Source organism: Chiroxiphia lanceolata, chromosome 4, assembly GCF_009829145.1.
Source record: "Chiroxiphia lanceolata isolate bChiLan1 chromosome 4, bChiLan1.pri, whole genome shotgun sequence".
Taxonomy (NCBI): domain Eukaryota; kingdom Metazoa; phylum Chordata; class Aves; order Passeriformes; family Pipridae; genus Chiroxiphia; species Chiroxiphia lanceolata.
This window is the reverse complement of record NC_045640.1, coordinates 73,304,948-73,324,302: the sequence shown is the minus strand read 5'-3', so window position 1 is coordinate 73,324,302 and position 19,355 is coordinate 73,304,948. Positions and strand designations below refer to the sequence as shown.

General features: G+C 44.5%; 1 protein-coding gene across 22 annotated transcripts in view; it reads left to right on the top strand.

The window, feature by feature from the left end:
* Positions 1–19,355, top strand: part of ANK2 (ankyrin 2) — a 191,637-nt gene that overhangs the window by 100,034 nt on the left and 72,248 nt on the right. For 19 of the 22 annotated variants that reach the window (XM_032684751.1, XM_032684749.1, XM_032684757.1 and 16 more), the window contains exons 12-22: positions 2,066–2,164; positions 2,355–2,453; positions 4,905–5,003; positions 5,227–5,424; positions 7,119–7,217; positions 7,760–7,858; positions 9,285–9,482; positions 10,861–10,959; positions 11,064–11,162; positions 13,729–13,827; positions 15,906–16,004. In XM_032684751.1, coding sequence (XP_032540642.1) covers positions 2,066–2,164; positions 2,355–2,453; positions 4,905–5,003; positions 5,227–5,424; positions 7,119–7,217; positions 7,760–7,858; positions 9,285–9,482; positions 10,861–10,959; positions 11,064–11,162; positions 13,729–13,827; positions 15,906–16,004 — 1,287 coding nt within the window. The remainder of the gene's footprint in view (positions 1–2,065; positions 2,165–2,354; positions 2,454–4,904; positions 5,004–5,226; positions 5,425–7,118; positions 7,218–7,759; positions 7,859–9,284; positions 9,483–10,860; positions 10,960–11,063; positions 11,163–13,728; positions 13,828–15,905; positions 16,005–19,355) is intronic. The other 3 variants (XM_032684754.1, XM_032684753.1, XM_032684755.1) reach the window with 2 other exon arrangements.

Genomic DNA, 19,355 nt, shown 5'->3' with positions numbered 1-19,355 from the left:
CCTTCCCCAGCTTCTTACCCCCAGCAGGACCCAGTGTTTTCCTGTGTAGACTCTCTCCCTATCCTTTACTTCTTTGGAATTGACTTTATTGGCACCATTTTCTTCTGCTCTCTCATTTTTCTTAGCCTTTCCATACCTACGAATCCTTTAACCCCTCTTGCTTCCCCTTGTGCTTTTCTTGTTTTGTCTTTCTCAGTGTCATACTCACTTGGCTGATCTTTTTTTGATGCTGTTTCCATCCTTTTTTGTTTCTCTTGCTAGTCTCCTGGTTATCTCTAGCTGTACTTTCCTCAGCTACCCACACATACACTTTATATGCTACCCCCCAAATCTTTTTCCTTCCATGACTAGAAATATACCTTCTCTCCCCCTCCCTCCCTCCCTGGGAAACATCTGATATGAAAGGAGAACACCCTCAGGCTCCTGCCTCTCTACTCTCTTCACACCAAACTGCTTCTCCCCCCTCTCTCTTGTTTCCTCTCCCACTGGGGACTTGTTGCCTCTGGCTTGTTTATGGTGTTTAATACATTAAATGAAGCTCATAATTTCTGTTACTGATACATTTTTTTTTCTGCCTTCTCCCCCATCAAACTGTTCCTGACTTAAATAGAAGCAGCAAAATTAAATCAACTCAGTCAGTAAAATTCAGTGCAAATATGGAAAGTTCTGAAACAGTAAAACTCCCTGTGAAATATATTGAGAGATGTTGTGTGGGAGGTAAAATATCAGATGGTTTTGATTCCTTCCTTAGAAATTGGAGAAGCAGTAATAATATTCAGCAGAGTCCTGCGATGGAATAAATACTACAAATAATTAATTTTCAGCTAAATTTAAAAGAAATAATTGTTAATGTTTGCAAAATGCTTTGGGGATACAAGCACTATGTGTGTTCTTAGCACCTTCAAATCAACTAGTAATTAACATCTCCCTTAACAGAAGCTGCCTGTAGAATAATCTGTCACGTGCCTCTTCCCATGAGCTAAGATTTCCCTGCTAGGTCCTGGTTACTGCTGGTTGATTGTTTAGCAATGCTGATGCTCTTAATTAGAAAATACAGCAATTTTTCAACGTTATCTAGAAAAATGTTACCTGTGCTTTTCGCTAAAACGTTCACGTACGGTGAGTCACGTGTTTGCTTAGCTTTAGGCACACACTTAACCTGCATGAACTGTAAGAGTTCATCACCACACCGTGGCTGAAGGGGTGGCTCTTCATTTAAGACACCTCACACAAGGCACGCACACACTCTCAGACGTGAATATTATGCCTTAGATTGATGCATAAATATAAAAATTAATACACGCAGATGCTTCGATTGCATGTAAATTGACCGAGTAAGGTGGAATGTGGAAGAAGTGCTCTGTTGTCTCTCAGTTTAAATGGCTTTAAAGTGAAAGAGAGTAGGTTTAGATTAGATGTTAGGAAAAAAAAATCTTCCCTGTGAGGGTGGTGAGGCCCTGGCAAAGGTTGCCCAGAGAAGGTGTGGCTGCCCCATCCCTGGAAGTGTCCAAGGCCGGGTTGGATGGAACTTGGAGCAACCTGGGCTAGTGGGAGGTGTCCCTGCCAGTGGTTGGAACAGGATGAACTTTAAAGTCCCTTCCAACCCAAACCATTTGGGGATTCTGTGATTCTCCTAGAGAGGTATAGAAAATGCTTCATAAAGGCACTGATTCCAAAGTAATCACTATAATTTGTTAATATTTCCCTTTTGGTAGGCACTCTTGGGAACCACTGTAAGCCCTCCTTAATGGACACATGGGTGCTCCCTGGGGAACCACATGCAGACATGTGCACACATACACTTGGAAGTCAGGAGGGGCATGTCTGTTATCTGGGTTTTGGAGGTGGAAGCTCACTTTGTCTCCACTGCCCTGAGAAGAGCGCAGCAGCACTGCTTTGTTCTGCCTCAGACGCTGGGAGATGTCTGTAATTCATCTGTAACCTGTCGTGCTTAGAGAGCAGTCGCTTCTGGTACTCTAACCCTTGTGCTCCCGGCGTGCCGGCGCGGAGCTGTGCGGGAAGTGTAGCTGCATGTTTCCGACTAACATGACTGTCTTTCGCACAGAATGGTTTTACTCCACTGCACATTGCCTGCAAGAAAAATCGCATCAAAGTCATGGAACTCCTGGTGAAATATGGGGCTTCAATCCAGGCTATAACAGAGGTAGAAAAAATGTTTCGTGTCCTGAAGAAACATTCCATCTCTCTCGCCCTTTTTGTTTCTTTTTTGGTTTTTTTTTTTGTTTTGCCTCTCTGTCTCTCCTGTCACGCCTCACTTCTGTTTTATTTAAACAAAGAAGCCCCTTCCCTACGCCCGTGCAGGGGAGTAAAACTGCTCTTGCTTTGTTTCGCAGTCGGGCCTCACACCAATACACGTGGCTGCATTTATGGGCCACTTGAACATAGTCCTCCTTCTGCTGCAGAACGGAGCCTCTCCCGATGTCACTAACATTGTGAGTATGGCTTTGACTAGAATCATCCATGTAGTACCTCCAGACAGTCTCTGGCCTACCATGGAGCTCAACCAAAGGTCACATTTTAATGACATTTTAGGACTTCGTTGCGTTTTAGGAGAAATTAATCTGTTGGTGCAGAGGGGAAAATGGTGACTGTATGTGGTATTATAAGCCATCTGTGGTTTCATGTGTTCTCCAGCAGTGCTTGAGTGGGTAAAGTTTTCCTTAGAAACGGACAAAGCTCACCAAATACATCCAAAATGGATTATAGGCCAAATCCCACAAAGCCTGTGTTTCCATTCTGAAGGGTGAAAATTGACTCCAAATGGCTGTAATTTCTGCCTGAGTAGCTTCGCTGGCTGCCATGAAATTGTGTCATTTCTGTCACTGAAAGGGCACAAAAATGCCTAAAACCCAACAAATGAACAAAAAGTAGAACTGTGAAAATCAAGATGTTCTTCTTGGACAGGAAAGTCCATGAAGTGGTGATTAAATCTAGAAAATGTGACCTTTGGGAGGTAACACAAAACGCAGAACCTGACTTACCATAGAAATAAGTATTTGTATACCAACAGCCTTGTTACCAAGCAGAATAACAATAAAAAGAACCTTATAGTTTTCTGAGCTGTATTTCATAGGTATTTTACTGTTTGAATTTGTCAGTATAAACAAATATTCAACGCAGGACCATTAGTACTTTGAGAGCAACCTTTTTACCAGTAAATAAGGTTTTATAGGTAAATATTCCCAACAACAAAAGCTGGACTCATTAGTTTTTCTCAGAAGAACCTGATATGGAACTCAGTAAGAGTGTCGAGCACATGGAGTTGTTTATGTGACTCATTGGAACAGACTTTTCATACTTTTTTATAGAAGCAGTCTTTTATATAGTAACTTTCTTGATGGTATGAAAGCCAACAAGAAATGCTTGTGGAAGCAATTAAAAGTATTGTATTACGGGTCATTTGTATGCAAAGTTTAACACTTTACAATTTCTGCTGTGCAGGTGTCTTGGCTTGCACTTTGTAAACTGGGGATCCCTGTTGAATTATTGTTTCCAAAGACTAAATTGCTTTGCTAATTCAAACTCAAAAGGGTCCTTGTAGAAATTTGATCTTTAGAGCGTGTGAAACGTAAACCTTATTCACATTTTAAACAACTCATTCTTCAGGTAGTAAAGTTTATGCAGATGAAATTATTAAGATGTGTAGCTAGGGCTGTGGGATTTTGTTTGCTGCCTACTTACTAATCACAGCTATGTTAATTTGTATTAAATACAATGTTAATTTAAAAATGACAAATCAACTCCTGGTGAAGAGGGTTTGCTGTAATTACAAGTTCATAAGAGCAGGCAAGCTCAGGCTGCTTCTTTCCCTACATCTAGACCAAGGGCAAGAAGACATGATTCCCATTCTGATGTAAAAGATCTTGACCAGCGTGTTCATTTTGGCAGTTGCAGTTTAATTGATAGTCGAGGGGCTAAAGGCCTTACAACAGGATATTCTCCAGCTCGAGTGTAAGAAAAATGAACAATTAACACAAAGAAAGGATCAACCCTGCTGTGTTCTCATGACATGACAGATAAATACAGAGCTCCTGGTTGTGGAACTGTCCCAGTACCTGATGTACCAGGTACTGACGAGCTGCACGAGGACCATTTCAGTCCACTTTAGGACACTGCACTCAAAGAACAGTGCAAAATTAAACTAGAAGTGCCATCGCCAAGGAATACTCATTTTCAGTGTTCCTTTGCAAACCTATGAAAAAGAATGCCTTGAATGTACCTGACCTGAAATTCCATATCACCCCAGTCAGCTTTCCAAAATTTTATATTCTCCTTCAAATACTGTGGGCTACAAAAGGCTTGAGACAAGATTGATTCCCTAGCTGGGAGACAGAGCCACGCTGCCGAGCACAGATTTTACACATTTCATATGCTGGCTCGGTTGTGCTCAGCCACTGCAAGGCCTTTTAATGCTGCCAGCTCCACACACAGCGAGCAGGAAGGGACCATCTGGAAAAATAGCCCCTTCCATCTTGAGGCTCGTGTGCCTTGCAATCCCTTGAGAGGGAAAGGCTCGGTGTACTCTTACCTCCTGTGTGGCACGTGAGCTGATGCTCTGCTACACAGAGAGCTGAGGAACACATGTGACCAGGGCAAACCTATGTGGCAGAATTTTCCATGAGCCAAGAGGTTTGTTCTGACCCTCTGTAGTTGAGATGGTGTTTGTCTGGGATCTCTCAGCTTGCAATCCAAAGCATACCCAAGGCCCAGCAACGTGTGTTCACACCCCATCCTGAGCTGCCCGTGGTGGGGCTGAAGCCAGAGTCTCAGCTGGCAGGAAGGCGGGTCTCTGCACGAGTTGTCACGGGCGGGAGTTAACGCTGTCAGAGCTCTGTTTCTTCATGGGGGATTAGGACACTGAAATGCTTTTGCTTTTTCTGCAGCGTGGAGAGACTGCGCTGCACATGGCGGCACGCGCCGGGCAGGTGGAAGTAGTGCGCTGCCTCCTGAGGAACGGGGCCCTGGTTGATGCCCGAGCCAGGGTAGGTGTTCTGCTTACAATGGCTTCTTGATTCCTCTGGCAGAAGCAGAGGAGTTCAGGCAGTCACTTGTCACCACCCTCTCCTCTGTTACTGCCGTTTTTTGCGTTGTCCCTTCCTATGACTCTGCAAGACAAATGCACAGATGAGCGTGTGGGCATTAACCGGGATGTGGCGTCCGGGGCGGTTCTACCTGCGCTAATTATCCTCTTGATTTGAGTTGTAGGAAGAACAGACCCCGCTGCACATCGCCTCTCGCCTGGGTAAGACGGAGATCGTGCAGCTGCTGCTGCAGCACATGGCCCACCCCGACGCCGCCACCACCAACGGGTACACGCCCCTGCACATCTCCGCCAGGGAGGGCCAGGTCGACGTCGCCTCCGTGCTCCTCGAGGCCGGCGCCTCCCACTCCATGTCCACCAAAGTAAGGCAAAACGTTCCGTGTCTGTGTCTTTTTCACACTGAGAAATTGGGCTAGTTTGAGTGTTTCGCTTTGTTCTTAATCAACAACCATCTGATAGACTGGAGTAATGTATCATGCTAATCAAATTTCAGCTTATTTTGCTGCCGTGTAAAATTGGGTTTGGTTCCCACTGAAGCAAAATGCGGATCTTGGTAAACACGTTGGTCCCAACAGGTTTGAAAATGCCCTTGTTTTTCTCTTTCCCGTTGTCCTCTGGGTAGGGATTTTTTGGACAAAAATTTGAAAAAGGAAAACAGAACGGCAGTGACGCATTTTTTATGAACAGGCCTCCTTATTCTTCAGTAGCATGTTTACTTAGCTAGTAAAATAATTGTGCTCTGTTCCTTTAATTCTCCCAAAGCATACGGGCCAGCATCTGTCCAGTTGCATCGAATGCTGAATCTATTTTCAGTGGTTCTGTAAATGAGGTGTCTTGTGACACAACAGGCCATTTTGTCTGGGGTTATAGAAGACTCTGCAGAATCATTATTGGGTTTTTTAGCCAAAAACGTTTACCGATATCTTCCTAACATCGATGAAGACATAAGAAAACAGATAGCTGTGAAGAGAATTATATACCAAGATATCTTTTCCAAATTTAAAGCACGTGATAAGTGAGAATCACGTAATTCTCACTAGTTATTGAAATACCCTTGGTTTTACAGCTGGAACTTAAAACATGTTTTTGAACAACAGGGTGTATTCCAGGGTTTGGAAGACTAAACCAGCAATTTTCATATTACAGTCCACAGATTACTGGGAATGCTTGCTGTTCTCCTTTTACCCAGCTGTTAGATCACATTAGAATGGCTAAAAATACACTAAATACTTTCCTAATTTCCCATATTGCTTGATGGCAATTAGTATTGCAGGAACATTCTATAATTATGAATAGGAGAGGATGCAACCCACTAGATAATATCTCTACAGACCTGTGATTCATGAACTGTGAAAACGTTTGAGATTTCCTGATATAAACTCTTTTTGAGGTGGGATTAATTGAACTAAATGATAATAAACATTAAACATCACTTATGTGCCAGGCAAATAGGTCGTCATAGCTTCCCAGAATTCCTGTTGGGCAGCAGTGCAGGCTGCCACCTACTGTCATACATCCATGTGTTTTCCGTATGAGTTTTCAAATTAAAAGAGGCAAAGAACAGGGTTTTTTTTTTAGCTGGAGAAGTTGGTGACTGTATAGGTACATGAGTCCAAATACAAATAATTTTTCAACAAACCCTAATGGAGGAATGTGAAGTTGGGAGCTTTTCTCCCCGAATTTAGTACGTGTTTCATTGTTACTGGCAACAACTGATACAGGAAATATTTCTGAAGCTTGTCATCATGAAACAGAAGATGTGCAGCTGGTTTGGGGTGTACATTTGAAGTAAGTGCCTTCATTGCCCCCACGCAGTGTGTGTATCAGATCAAATGTGTGCCAGCCTGACGAGCACGTACATAGGAAAGAATAACAAAAGGGAAAGTATTTTCTTGTGTTTCTTTTGAGATATACTGCTCTTTCTAGGTCTGGCTATCGATTCTGAGAGCAGGAATATAGGCTGAAGAATAAGTGCTTAATACATAGCTCTTAAAAGTGAGATGTCAGCGTGACCTTTCACGCGAACATTTGCATTTTATCTCCCGGAATTTTTCAGAAGGGATTCACACCGTTGCACGTGGCAGCCAAATACGGGAGCCTGGAAGTGGCGAAGCTCCTGCTGCAGCGTCGTGCCTGTCCCGATTCCGCTGGCAAGGTACTGGTGGGAAAGAAAAAAAAAAGGAGCCTACAAGCGTGCTGGATTATCCCTCCTTAGGGCGTGCAGCAGGCGCACCAAGGAGGCTGGGGCTGCTTTGGCGCGGCGGGCTCGCATTCCCCCCAGGGTGGTAGGTTTTGGCTCCACGGGACACACTGTTTCTGTGGCTCGTGAAGTGCCGGTTCCATCAAGCTGCCCAAAGCGGATGAAACACAGGGGCAAAATTTCCTGCCGCCCTGGTGCGAATTTCCCTCACGGGCTGGGGGCGATGGAAGCCTGCGCCTGCCCTGGTGCAAATTTCCCTCACGGGGTGGGGGCGATGGAAGCCTGCGCCTGCCGCCCTGGTTCGCCTGCTCCGCGGCTTCTCCCTGCTAACGCGCCAGGCTGCCTTGCCCTCCATCCCGATTCCCCCTTTCCCCCCCCCCCGTCCCGATCCCAATCCCGATCCGCCCCGTCCCCGCCGCGTCCCCTCAGCGCCTAACGCCCCCCGTAACGCCCCCTGGCGGCCGCCACCGCCGCTAACGCCGTAACCGCCGTTGCAGAACGGGCTCACGCCGCTGCACGTGGCCGCGCACTACGACAACCAGAAGGTGGCGCTGCTGCTGCTGGAGAAGGGCGCGTCGCCTCACGCCACCGCCAAGGTGAGCACACCCACACCGGCACCGGTGAGGGGAGCCCGGGGGGGGGACCCAGCCCCGACAACACGTTATTCCCAGCTGGAAGTCACTTCATCGTCGTCGTCGTCATCATCGTCATGATCATCGTCATGGTTAGGCTACGGGAACGATGATTCGAGAAGGACTCTACCTACCCACGCTTGCTGCAAACGCGCTGATGGCTGAAAAGGCCAACGCGAGGTAGACGAGTCCGGTTGCGGAAGGCGCAGCGGAATGTCTCCTCAGGCGGTGTTGGAAAGGCACGGCTCTTTCTGCGTTGTCTTTTCTCCTCAAGAGTGACCTTGCGTGTGTTCTCAAAAGAAGCAGCAGTGTGAATAGTGTGTTTCCGTGTCTCCCGATTGGAGGCCAGAGTAGACCAGTGATGATGATGGTATATTCTGACCACAAACCCAGAGAGTTCACTCCAGGCTTAGGAGAAGGTGCCATGGTATCATCGTGTAGGTGAGGGGAGCCCTGTGGCGACACTGAGGGGACCCACAACTTTATTCCCAGCTGGAAGGCACTTCGCTACTTGTGCAATATTAGCAACGTATATTCTGACCACATACGCTGGGAATCCATTCCAGGGTTTGGAGCAGTGTCCGTGTCGTGGTATTGCTGTGTAGGCGAGGGGACCCTGAGGGGACCCAGCCCGACCACAGCTTTATTCACAACTGGAAGTCACTTCACTGTTGTGCAATATTAGCAACGACATAAGAAATGCGTGTTCTGACACAGGGCATTCATTCACTGGGTTAGGAGTGGGGTGTCCTGGTATCACTGTGTAGGTGAGGGGACCCTGAGGGGAGCCCTCAGAGGACTCTGCCCCAGCACAGCTTTAGTCAAGTGCCCCCATGGTGTGTTATAAATCAATCAGGAGGTTGTCTCATTGCCAGCAAATGCCATTCTGCTGTGCTTAAATGGTTAATTTGATTGCAAAAACATTCTTTCCCTTCGCTGTTTCCAGCCAGTGACTGACACGCACATCAAAATTCCATATGCAAACACGTCTCTACCCACGTGCTCTGAAAAAGCATAATGGCATGGAGAGTGTGCACCCATCAGTCATCATGGGGGATGTCACTCATCAGTCAGAAGTGATTATTTGCAACATAGGTTATACAAAATGTAGGTGTCAAACTCAGGATAATTTGAAGGTATCAGTGGAAGGATCCTGCCCACCCTGGCGAGGGCTGGCTTTGTTCTAGTTTAGGCGGCGAAAATAACAGATGGACAAAGCAGCACAACAGCAGGGCTATGTGGGACATGTCTGGCCTTGAAAATTTAATGAACTCTCCTCTCTAGTAATGAGGGTAACATCAAATAATCCTGCTTTATGGTGCCTGACTTCTTAGGCTTACATGGCTGTCGTGTTAACTTTATTCTCCTTTTGTTTCCTGGCTGGTGTTAGAACGGATACACCCCTCTGCATATTGCTGCCAAGAAAAATCAGATGCAGATAGCCACCACTCTGTTGAACTACGGGGCCGAGACCAACATTTTGACCAAGCAGGGAGTCACCCCGCTTCATTTGGCCTCCCAAGAAGGTCACGCTGACATGGCGACCTTACTTTTGGAGAAAGGATCCAACATCCATGTGGCAACGAAGGTAACTCACAACCAGAGGCAAAGTACCGTGGGTGGGAATATCTGGTAAGATGCTAAGTGCAGTGCAGGAATGGTGATTACACTGTCAGGAATCCTCTCTGTTGGTGAGTCTGCAGGAGTGACAGCAGGTGGGTGAACAGTAAAAACGAGGAGAGGGTTTCTAGGACTGGAAAATAATTGACCAGTTAAGTTGTGTCATGTAATTAATAGCTCTGGTGGGTAATGCACAGGCTGTTTGCTGTGCCCAGAGGAAACCGGTGTAACACCTGGCTCAGGTGGAAAGACAGACCAAGAGAATATTGTTTCTGAGCATTCAGGAAGGCAGGGCTGCAGTATTTTTGTTGTGCTGCGTCCTTGCCATCTCTCAAGTGTTTTGCATGTGCTCCTGCAGTTCTGCATGAGATGGAGAGGAAGAGGAATGTAAAATTCTGGAGTTTGTGGGTCTGTGGGCAGATTTATCAACATGTATCAAAACTTGAGTGCTGTGGTCTGACAAGCAAAGTCTCTTTTCCTGATGTGTTTATCCTTCAGGTTTTTTTTTCTAGGGAAGAAATTGACAGTGTCTGGCAAATAACAGGACAACATTATTATGGGAATTGAGACTGAGAAAAATCCTAAGTGGGACCTTTCAATTTTATTTTTTTTTTTTATAATTGTACCTTACAGCTTTTTCATAGAAAACAGGTTCCTCAAAAAAACCCCATTATTGTAGATCTTCATAGGTCACTGGATTTATCCAGGGATATATGTAAATCTTACTTAAGATGAAAAACCTGCAGCTTTTGCTCATACAGATCAGAATAGAAGGCTCTCCTTGTCTGGAATTAATGTGTTCTGCTAAGAGGAACAAGGTGATTTTCATTTCTTATACAAAATTTGTTCGGTGACTTGTTCACGTGAAAGTGCCGTGTGCGTGATCACAGCGAGCTTTCAGTTAGAGGCTGCATCCTTTCCCTTGGCATCTTTGAATGGGATCTATTTCTGGAATTAAGGTCTTCATTCTGACTCGTGCCTGCAGTTGTCAAGGTTCCCTTTCCTGTCTGAGGAGTGGGAAGCACAGTGAATGTGCTTCCCTAATTTATTAATGGGCTCCTCAGCTTCCCAAATGACATTATTGTAGAAAACCCAAGCGTGAGCACTGATGCCTGAAAGTTTTCCTCTGTGGTTATGGAGATGTGATTGCTTTGGAGCTGGAACAGGAGCAACATCAGCTGCACTTTGTTTAAAAACAGCACCCATACTCAGAAGCTATAGTTAGGATCTGCTCATGTTTTAAAGATGAGAAAGTGGGAAAGTCTAGATTTCGTTCCTCATGTAAAATAGGGTTTTATTCTTATTTCTGTCTATTTATTTATTCATTTTGTATATCCCACCTCCAGGCTGGACTGACATCCTTACACCTTGCAGCTCAAGAGGACAAAGTGAATGTAGCTGAAATACTCACGAAACATGGTGCAAACCAGGATGCTCAGACAAAGGTAAATCACAGAGTGGCTGCTGTCTCCAGCACAAAGGATGCTACCCTTGTCCGAGGAATGTTCCACTGAGCTTGCAGTTTTACTTCTTTGTTCTCTTCTTGTAGCTTGGTTACACACCTTTAATTGTGGCCTGTCACTATGGAAACATCAAAATGGTGAATTTTCTCCTCAAGCACGGAGCAAATGTCAATGCTAAAACAAAGGTAAAGAGTTTCTCGTTGCTTTGGTTTTGCACTTTATTATGAACACGGTAACCCAGCACTCTGAGGACATGCCACGGGTGCCTTTTCATTTGGAAGGTATAACCATGGCATGGGAGGTGTCAACATATCTGTGACTGTAGTGGGATGACTTCCCCCTGCTCCATCTCACTGTGTGGTGTTCAGGAAAGAAAAGTTAAATAACTCTATGGGTGTATGAAAAAATGACATGGAGAATCCATTTCATTCGAGTTTTTTTCTTTTTCCTGTTACTTGCAAGCTAACAAATGCAAGTTTGTTTCTGATGTCATTTACACATGGTTTACACCAGTGTAATACCAGTGTGCTGTCAAACCATTAAGTTACAATTCAGGCACTTGGAGGGTGATGCCAGGTTCTCTCCAGTCTGCTGGGAGAAGAGTGGGAAAAATTCCTGCTGTTCAAGGCGTGGGTGGTATGACTCTGGGAGAGGAAGCAGCTGTGGTGAGGAAATGTGGTTTCCTGAAGGAGGGTTTGGGGATTTTTGAGGGGAATCTGGATGTGCTGGTACTGACCAGTTATGCTGAAATGGGCCTGACTGCAAAGTCTGAACAAAGCTCACTGCCTTCGGCACTTTCTCCTTGGATAAACAGGTGGGCACACCTGAATGGGATGCATTTTGTAGCAAGAATTGTGTGTCTCCTGAGAATACCCAGAAAGGTTCTGGTGATGCTGTGTGTGGCATCCCGGATATGATCCCATCACCCTTATCAGAAAAAGAAGGCTAACTCAGGAGCTGTGGGGCTGCAGCTTTGTTAAAGCCTGCGACCAGCTTCGGGCTGGATGTCTTGGGATTGACAGGAAGCAGCCCATTGATAGTATTTTTAAGATCCCACCAAAATCACTGACTTGTAGTCTGCTGGTTCCTCTGCCCAGCTCCTGTGTCTGCAGCTGTGACCTGTGGGATGGACTTATTTCTCAAAGTAGCACTTATTTCATCACCGTGGTCACAGCTCAGTGTGGTGAGAATAAGCCAAATAATAAAGATTCTGGCTCATCCCTCATGGGATCACCCAAAATCAATGGGCAAAACCCAGGTATTTCAAAAGGACAGGCAACACCACTAGAAAAACAGCTGATGAGAATTAATAAAACAGACGCTAGAAGGATCCATAGTATAGCTGCCAAGACATTCAGCCGAGGTATTTGGAGGCTAGCTCAAGGGACAGACAAACTTGCATCTTTAGTATTAGGTCTCTCTCTATTTTTAAGGGGCCACTGGGGCAGATTCTGATTCCATTTACCCAGGTATTTCACTTATTTATAATAATTTCATTGAAGTCAGCAAGTTTGTGTGAGGCAGCGCTTCTCCAAAGTCTCACACCTGGGGACCAATAAAGATACTGGCAGTCTGTCAGCTGGCACTGTGGACTCAGTTTAAAGAGCAGATCCGTCCTGGCTGCATTCAGGATACGCATGTTGAAGACTAAGTAACCTCTGTTGCAGCTCGGGCTTTAACTAGGGAAAGCATGTGTGAAGCTTTATGAAAAATAATAGAGCTGAATTCCAGTTTTGAAGGACTGCCCTAATACTGAAGTAAAGACAGTGAATTTACTTTGCACTAGAACCTACAGTAAATCCTCCTTTGGATTCCTAGCAGTCCATGCACTCACAGTAAGAACTGGAACAGTTCTGAACTATCACCGTTTAAATTGGCAGTGCAAAGCATTACTTGCATCTGTTGGTTTGCAACAGAGATACCTCTCAGAGCGTGTCTTTCAGAGCCTGCCCCCAGGCTTTGTGTAAGTGTACAGTGAGATCAACTTGGTGTTTTCTTCCAGTTTCTTCTCTGCCTGCTTTCAAAGCCGATTGCAACTAATTTTGTAAATGAATTGCCTGACTGGACTTTCACAATACCGTCTCAGATCAGCCAGCTGCAGCACACTTGGGTTGTGTTTCTGTCTTGTGTGACATTAGAACAAACCACTGGAGCAGAGAAGTGTATGGAGTTAGGAGTGTTTATTAATACAGGCACTGTCTACGTGTCTTTTTTAAGTGTAATTACAGCTTGGTCCAACCTTTTGAAGGCAAAGCTAAAGTTGACTGACGTTCTTAACGCATATATGTTGTTATCCTTTTAAAAAGCAGATAGGTTCTAACCACTTCTGGTAAAATTGATGCATTTTTTTAGTTGGCTCAGATATTTTAAAGGCAAATCTTGGGGCTCCTGTTGAAAACTAAGATGTGAGAGCAAGTTGAATGTTCTCTGCCTCAGCTATGATTCTCTGCCTTTAACTTACCACTTTAACTTTGCTCTTCCTCACTGTTCCCCCCTCTGATTTAGGAAATGTGGGAGAAATGTCTTTGTGAGGTAAAGATGATTTCTGAATAAAAATATTCTATTCCTTTATATTTTCATTAATCTGGGGAAGGAAAACTATTTTTACTGAAGGTTTGTCATCTTTGGGTCAATCGATGGCATAATTTATGTTTGAAAAGTCTCAAAAGGAGCAGAAGGAAGCAAAGTGAAGTTTCTAGTCTAATTACTGGTGCTTGTTGTTCTTTGTTTGTTTGGTTTGCTTGTCAACAGAACGGGTACACCCCACTTCACCAAGCTGCTCAGCAAGGTCACACTCACATCATCAATGTCCTGCTCCAGCACGGGGCCAAGCCCAACGCCATCACCACGGTAAGTCTGTGACCTGCCAGTGGGAACTTATTCCCTGGACAGTTCTTTTTTCTTTCCTTTCTTAAGGCTTGAGAGCAAGTTGTTGTTCTGGGGTAAGTATTCCTCGTACAGCTGGTTGTCAGATGTGTAAATGTCGCTTCCTCTGCTTTTCCTTATCCTCTTAAGGTAGTTCAGTTCTGGTCTAACTGTGCACTAAGCTAAACGTGAGGGGGAGAAATGGATTTCTGAGCTGCAGGGTCGGGCTGGCCACAGCTGGCTGTGCTGGCCTTGTTCAGTTTCCCTCTGTCTGTAAATTGATATCTCCATAAGGAATTTTCCATAAAAATTTCAGGCAGTTCAGAACCTGGACTTCTTGAAAATTTAGACCTACGTTTGTGTCCCTCTCTCCGCTGGATCCGTTACAGGTTCTTGCTGAGTTCACAGATGTTAATGCCTCCTCAAAGACCGTCAGGAGCTTCTGGCACGGCTCCTTCCCCACAGTCAGCCAGGAATGCGACTGTCCCATTTCACGTTGATGTTGTTATTAGTCACCTCTAATTGGGTAATCATTAAAATGCAGCCAGAGTGTCCAAAACTCGTGTCATTCCCCAGAGTGGCTCAGCTTTCTGCGTGTATGTACTACACGTGTTTAAATCAGCACCGGCGCCTTGTTGGGTCCTGGGACCATCACATTGAGTAATCCTGGGTGAAGTTATCCACAATACTAGTTTGTGCACCAGATCATCAAGTGACAGACCACTGTAGTCACCTTCTGGGGCTGTAGGCACTATTTGGTGTGTTCAGCCAAAGATCTCTTGACTTGATTTCAGTCGTCAGATTGGGGCTACTTAACCCAAGTCCAAGCAGAGTCTTAAGGATGTGTGTTACACAATTTACATGCTTCCTCAGGTATTAGATCTGTCCTTGTCCACACATAGCAACCTCTGGCTTTAAGGTAAGAGAGAGTTTCAACCTGAGACATCTGCCAGTGGAATATGGGAGTGGGTTGCAAGTGATGGTAGCAGTCAGATTATTAGCACTGTGAGGATGCTAATCTGTTCATTTTGTGCTGCTAATCCACAAACCCTGTTTTACTGCAGGGCTGCTGAGCTAGACTAATACAGCAGAATTTAAACTACAGATAACTAAAGCCAGTACTGAAGTAGAGAGAAGCCCTCAGGCTGATATCCTGCACAGTGGGGTCACAAGAGAAATCATTTCAGTGCAAAGAGCGGTACAGTGACATTCCGTGATTCCCCAGCAGGCCAGGATGTTGTCCCTTGGTTCAGTGCAAAACAACAACATGGAAAAATTCGGTGTAGAGCTCTTTACAAAGAACCATGGAACACATCCCTTCCTCCCCTCCCCAGGCTGAGTGCCATGGGGACCATGGGCTGCCAGTGTTTCAGGTGGTAAAATGAGGATAAATAAGCCCAAACACTTACTAAGTTATCATTTTAATGTGCATTTGATGGATCACGTCTATGTATTATGAGCATTCAAACTGCACATAATTGTATTTAAATGGAAAATAATTCCTCCCCCTCAAGCCTTTCGTGTTTTGTGTTTGTTAAATCATGAGCTTTTGTGTACTTTTATTGGAGATGCATTTTTGTTGTATGAAGGAATAGAAGTGTATGCGGACAACGCAGCTGTAATCTTTTATTCCCTGGGGAAGGAGTTGTATCTGATAAAGGTTTAACAGTTTGAACTGGGAGCGAAACTGTAACATTTTAAAAAACTTCCTGTGTTTTAGAAGACTATTTCTGACGTTTACGCAAAATAAAACACAAACTTCTGCAGGCAAAGCACGTGCTGTCCAGTGAGATTTGAGCCCTGAAGGGTTAAACCATACAGCCTTTAGTATTTGGACTATCTGGCAGATGTAAGTGTGTTGTGTTACCATGGCGACCGGGGCTATAGTCTTAAAAGAAGTTACAAAGACAGAGTCAGATGTAACGGTAAAAAAGCAGCGATTTTTCCTAGGCTGTGCCTTGTTTTGGATGGAAATGCTGGCTCATGCAGCGCGGAGCGTGAGCTCATTGGTTCACATCACAGTCCTCCCTCTCAGCGCTCCCCCCCCTCTGCTCTCCCTTCAGAATGGGAACACTGCCTTAGCCATCGCCAGGCGCCTGGGATACATCTCAGTGGTGGACACGCTGAAGGTTGTAACGGAGGAGATCACCACCACCACAACTGTGAGTTGCACATCCATTGCAATGTCTCTTCTCTGTTCAGAATGTTGTCTTTCTCCTCGTCCCTCAGGCTCTCCAGGTACCTTTTCCCCCTCTTTTTTTGTTTTCTGGTTTTAGCCCCCGCCCCCCTTTCTGTTGGATTTTTACTCCGGTGCCTGCAGTGTATCTTTTAATAAGCACTGTGGAAGTGTGTGCAACACCACAGGCTCCACGGAGCTTGGGAACAAAATCTGTGTGCACAGAGATGGAAAACTACCCTCCGAAAGCAGAGTCAAACTTTTTCTAGGTCTGGGTCTGAGCTGCAAGCCCAAACTTTCCAGAAGTTTGTATGGTGTTGCTTAGGTCCTGCCCTGTTTCTCTGTTTCTCTTCTCACCTCTCCTTCCCCACCTGGCCTGGCGTCTCCACACTTGTGACACCGACTGAGGCTCAGCCCTTGCAGTGCATCACGGTGTCCTCACGTTTGGCCTGTGCAGCCATGGCCTGGTGCCAAGCCTCATGATGCTCGTGGGATGGCTGTGGATCTCATCCATCATCTTCTTACTCAAGTCACTTCCAGTTCAAACAGATCCTGTTTTTCCAATTACAGAGCAATCTTCCCTTATGTGCTGAGTCCCCCACAGTCTTGGAGTGTGTATTTTGATGTCAGGGTTTGTGAATAGTGCGTGTGCTGAATGTCAGCAAGGTGCTACTGCAGCTTTAAGCCAGGAAAAACTGTTCTATTTGGACACCCTGGGAGGGGAAGGTTTTCTCTTCTTGGACTTTTACCTCCCATCTACACGTGTCTTAGCAGGTAGAAAGGGAGAACAATAGGAACAGTGCATAATTAAATTAAATTCAATTTAACCTCAATTACTGCATTTATCTTGAAACACTGTTGTAAGGTCATGCTTTTTTTAATTTTTTATTTTTTCAAGAAGGATTAACAGTCTAGAGAACAGCTCTACATGTGATTTAGGAGCTCAGAGCTTTAAAAATCCACAGATTACTTAAAAGATGCCACTGCTCAGTCAGGGTGAGGGTTAGAAGAAGGGAAGAAATGCAAAATCTCTTGTAAAGAAATGGGGAAATAATTTTAATTTTGTTGCATGCTGACAGCAAGTGCCACTGATATGAACCAAGGAAGATGGAATAAGGTTACAAATAGAGTGAGTCATAATTTATTAATGACTTGCAAAGATCAGGCTGAGTCAGGTTTGGACAAGAAATTCCAGAGTAATTCCAGAAGTCTCTAATGAAGCCTGTAGGTTTTGGTTGTTATTCCTTCATGTTCTTGTTCAGTCATATAGCACATCACACATGTATGTGCATAAACACGTATATATCTAATCAGAGATTTAGAAAAATAACAGCTAGGTGAAACTTTCTGAGGAACTTTAGCTCTCTTCAAAAGACTATTTTTTAGCCTCCAAGCACCCCTTTGCTGTTCTCTGTCCTGCGTCCTGGCACATACTTCTCATCTCTTGGCTGATATAAGTTGTAACTTCCTTTCTGTTGTATGTTGTGTTGCACTGTGCAGCCTTGTACCTTGTCTTATGTAGGTGTTAGAGCTTTGTAATAATAGGGATTACACTATGAAAAGACACCTGTGAGTTATTTACTTGGGGTAAATATTTCTTTAGACTTTGAGGGTAATGGGTTTTTCTACCGGACACCTGATGCCTGGGGTTTAGGACTGAGTTGAACACTGAACCTTACTTGCAGAGTCGACCTTTAATACTTGTGCATAAAACAAATGTGAAATCTTGACCTGTGCCTGTGTGCTTTGAAAGCCAGGTGGGAACCCTCGATAAACTCAGCAGATTCTCCAGCCATGAATTCATCTGAACCTTGTACCTCCGGGATATATGGAATATGCACTCTGGTGGCGGTGTTCGTGGCGGGGAATGTCGATCAAACATAATTTACAACAAGTCCTAAAAAGGAGGGGTAAATACCAGGCACTCCCTGCAGTAAAAGTTCTCCAGATGGTGAGGCTGGTGTTGCCAAACCTGCACACAGTGTTTTAGCACTGCAAAGAAGGTGCTGTCACCATAGCTACCTCATTCTCTGAGCTTGTGGCTGAGCCCTGCCTGGAGGATGTCAGGCAGCCTGATGCTTTATTGATATTCAATTCACTGGCGTTGGAGATGAGGGAAAGATCTCCAGTGCCAAAGCCTTGCTTTGCTCTAACTTGGAACAAATTTTCCTCTTACTTGCATTAGTGGTGTTATTAGCGGAACCACAGGAATATAAAGCAATAGAGAGAATAAAGTGCACTTTTTTTTTTTTTTACTGAAAGATTAGAGATGAGTAGGAAATAAATCAGAGTAAACCGGACTTTGAGAGGTTTGCTGTGCAATTAAGTTTTGGGGCATTTATACAAACAAGCACAGACTTCCTGTGGACAAATGAATATCTGAGGAGCTTTGAGGTTGTTTACAGTATGGTGCTGTTGAGTAAGTCATTGCTGAAAGCACATATGTGTTTATATATCTGAATTATTCTATGCCACCAGGTGAAGATCTGACCTCACAGTGAAAGCCTCAAATACAGAAGCTTGAAGTAAAGTCTGTAATGGAAATCTCAGTGGCACCAAACAGTAGGGAGTTTAAGCAACACACGTTGAGCAGTTTTCCAAATCTCATGGGGCTAGATGTAGATCTTAAATTTTGAGAGTATTTGATGTGCCTATCAATTAAAAAAACCTCTAGTTTTACCTTAGAAGTTCCTTTTAAAAGCATCAATTCCCAACAGAAGTTGTTGGGATTAGAATTAATGTAAGAATTAATGATTAAGTAGAATTAGGAATTAAGTGGAATTAATGATTCTTGCTGAGTTCAGTGCTCCAAAGTGGGCCTGGCAGATTTTTTTCTTCTTCTGAAGCACACACGTGCACACTCCTTTGAGTCTCTTTTCCAAACTTCCTTTCAGTTGTTAAATTAGGTAATAATTATTTTTTTTTCCTGACCGATAGGAAAGTCAGGAAGTAAATAAAGTATCCCTGCTTCTCTGTTAATAAATAATAATGTCTGAGAGCCTTAGTCAGAGGCCAGACTGTTATTATTTAGGGGCCTGTAAAAACCTAAGTTATGAATAAATTGATGTAATGGTAAATAGAGCAGGGGAAAAGAAAAGTGTACAGCGAGCCTCTATACCTGTAGCTTGGGGTTTGCTTTAGCTTATTGTCTGACTTCTTTGTTAACTGTGCTGTTGAAGGGACAAGGTCAGTGTCACCTGAGTGACAGCACCCTCCCCATCTGTCATCGCTGGCCTCGTCACCCCACTGCTGCCTGACATTTCTATCCAAGGAAAACCATGGGAATACAGGGGGAAAAGTCAGACATATTGGCGGAGGCATTCGGTGAATATAAACT